The sequence below is a fragment of the Fopius arisanus genome, unplaced genomic scaffold, assembly GCF_000806365.1.
Source record: "Fopius arisanus strain USDA-PBARC FA_bdor unplaced genomic scaffold, ASM80636v1 scaffold00152, whole genome shotgun sequence".
NCBI lineage: Eukaryota > Metazoa > Arthropoda > Insecta > Hymenoptera > Braconidae > Fopius > Fopius arisanus.
The window spans coordinates 161,564-163,233 of record NW_011887891.1 but is presented as its reverse complement, the minus strand read 5'-3'; the positions used below and the strand labels follow the sequence as shown (position 1 = coordinate 163,233).

The following is a 1,670-nucleotide window of genomic DNA, read 5'->3' as shown; positions in this document are numbered from 1 at the left end:
AATTGAATTAAAATCAATCAGATCTCATTGAGAAAATAATACACAATTGATTTGTCAATAGAGAGTATAGGATGGGATAATTATTAATATTAATAATCACTGATGATCGAGTAATTATAATTAATTAATTGTTGTTGATTTATTGGTTGAATAGATTTTTTCAAGTTTTTTTTTAAATTAATTCTTGAAAAGAGAATTCTTTAGATTTTATTGATTATTTTATATTAATAAGTTATTATTTATTGGCAAGTTGGGAATTACAGAAAATGGCGTAAAAGAGAAGTAGAATTCCAGGTACCGAGCGATTTTACTATTTCCGGAAAAACAGTAACGGAATTGGAAAATCCTCTTTGAAAATCCCACCAACACATGGATGATGGGATTCCCCGACGGAGATTATCGATGATCCATGATTATTCAATTGATAATCTATGCGATGTCTTCTAATCTCATTATTCATCAATTGCGAGTACTTCATGCGAGGAAAATATTTAAAAAATATGATTCCCCCGGGACAGCTGTCGAAAAATCAATTAATCTCACGAATTCCTGATTTTAGAAAAAACTCTCAGAGGACTTTTTTGTAAAAAAATTAATTTCCCACAAAAAAGTTCCTCACGACTTCGTCCTGAACTCCATAGATTTCAAGATAAATCGATAATTACGAAAAACATCACCTCAACTGATTTAAAGCAAATTTTACAACTTTAAAAAATCCTGTTATCAAAAAAACTATCGATTTTGAGCAAAAACTTGAAAAATAATTATCCCCGCAGAATTAAATTCCCCACAAAAAAGGTCTTTACAATTTTTTTCTGAAATGACTAGTTTCCGAATTAAACCCATAATAAAACTGAAAAAAAATTTCAATTCGCCTTTCGTCACACCGCCGATGATGTTATCATAAATCTGTAATTCCGTGAATGACTCCATTCACATGGGATGACTTGTAAAAACATATCAATATATATGTGAATATATATATATATACACACAATCTCAACTGGTAGTTATCAACAAATTAAAATCAATTGTGCGCGCATTAATCAGAATGAAAAGGCGTAATGAGCACTCGGTGCAGTTCATACGATCACTGGAGTGTCTGCAAACCCGAGTCGTTTATGACTGATCAGTTGATGACTGAAAGAGGGGGAAGTAGAACATTTGGATCAGATACATATGTACAAGTATATATAAGTAAGGTTTTACCACCGGTAAAACGTTTAGTTGCGACCAATAGGTCCGTTCGGAAGGAGCGGCTCTCGTTGTCCTCTCATTACCAACATGTTCGGGTAATTTATTATTTTTTTCATCAATCTATAAACAATCTATCGTCTATTTATTTAATTACTTCGATTCCCCACATTATCGAGTGCAGTGGAAATTTACACGTACGCAATTAGCGGTACGTGGAGTGGAATTCAATTTTTTTTTTTTTGAAAATTATACGCGAATTCGGAATTTGTTTAAGTGGTGCTGTTTATTTTGGATGTTATTGTTAATAATATTTATTGATGGGATGCGAATTGTATCGTTTTTTGGACTGTCAGAGGGAATTATGGAGTCTGGAGAAAATTATTCTGCAATTCAGGGACGAAATCTTTTTAATTTTACAGTTTCTTCGAATTTTCATAATTTTTTTTTGGGTTTTCTGGAATAATTTAATGGAT

The 1,670-nt window shown here is 31.7% G+C and overlaps 2 protein-coding genes across 2 annotated transcripts in view; one reads left to right on the top strand and one right to left on the bottom strand.

Moving 5' to 3' along the window:
• Positions 1–969, bottom strand: part of LOC105272258 (replication factor C subunit 4) — a 4,707-nt gene extending 3,738 nt beyond the window's left edge. Inside the window, exon 1 of the mRNA XM_011314299.1 lies at positions 876–969. The gene's annotated coding sequence lies outside the window, so the exon portion shown is untranslated. The remainder of the gene's footprint in view (positions 1–875) is intronic.
• A 228-nt stretch (positions 970–1,197) lies between these two features.
• Positions 1,198–1,670, top strand: part of LOC105272256 (gamma-glutamyltranspeptidase 1) — a 10,402-nt gene continuing 9,929 nt past the window's right edge. The window contains exon 1 of the mRNA XM_011314295.1: positions 1,198–1,292. Coding sequence (XP_011312597.1) covers positions 1,285–1,292 — 8 coding nt within the window. The 5' untranslated portion in view covers positions 1,198–1,284. The remainder of the gene's footprint in view (positions 1,293–1,670) is intronic.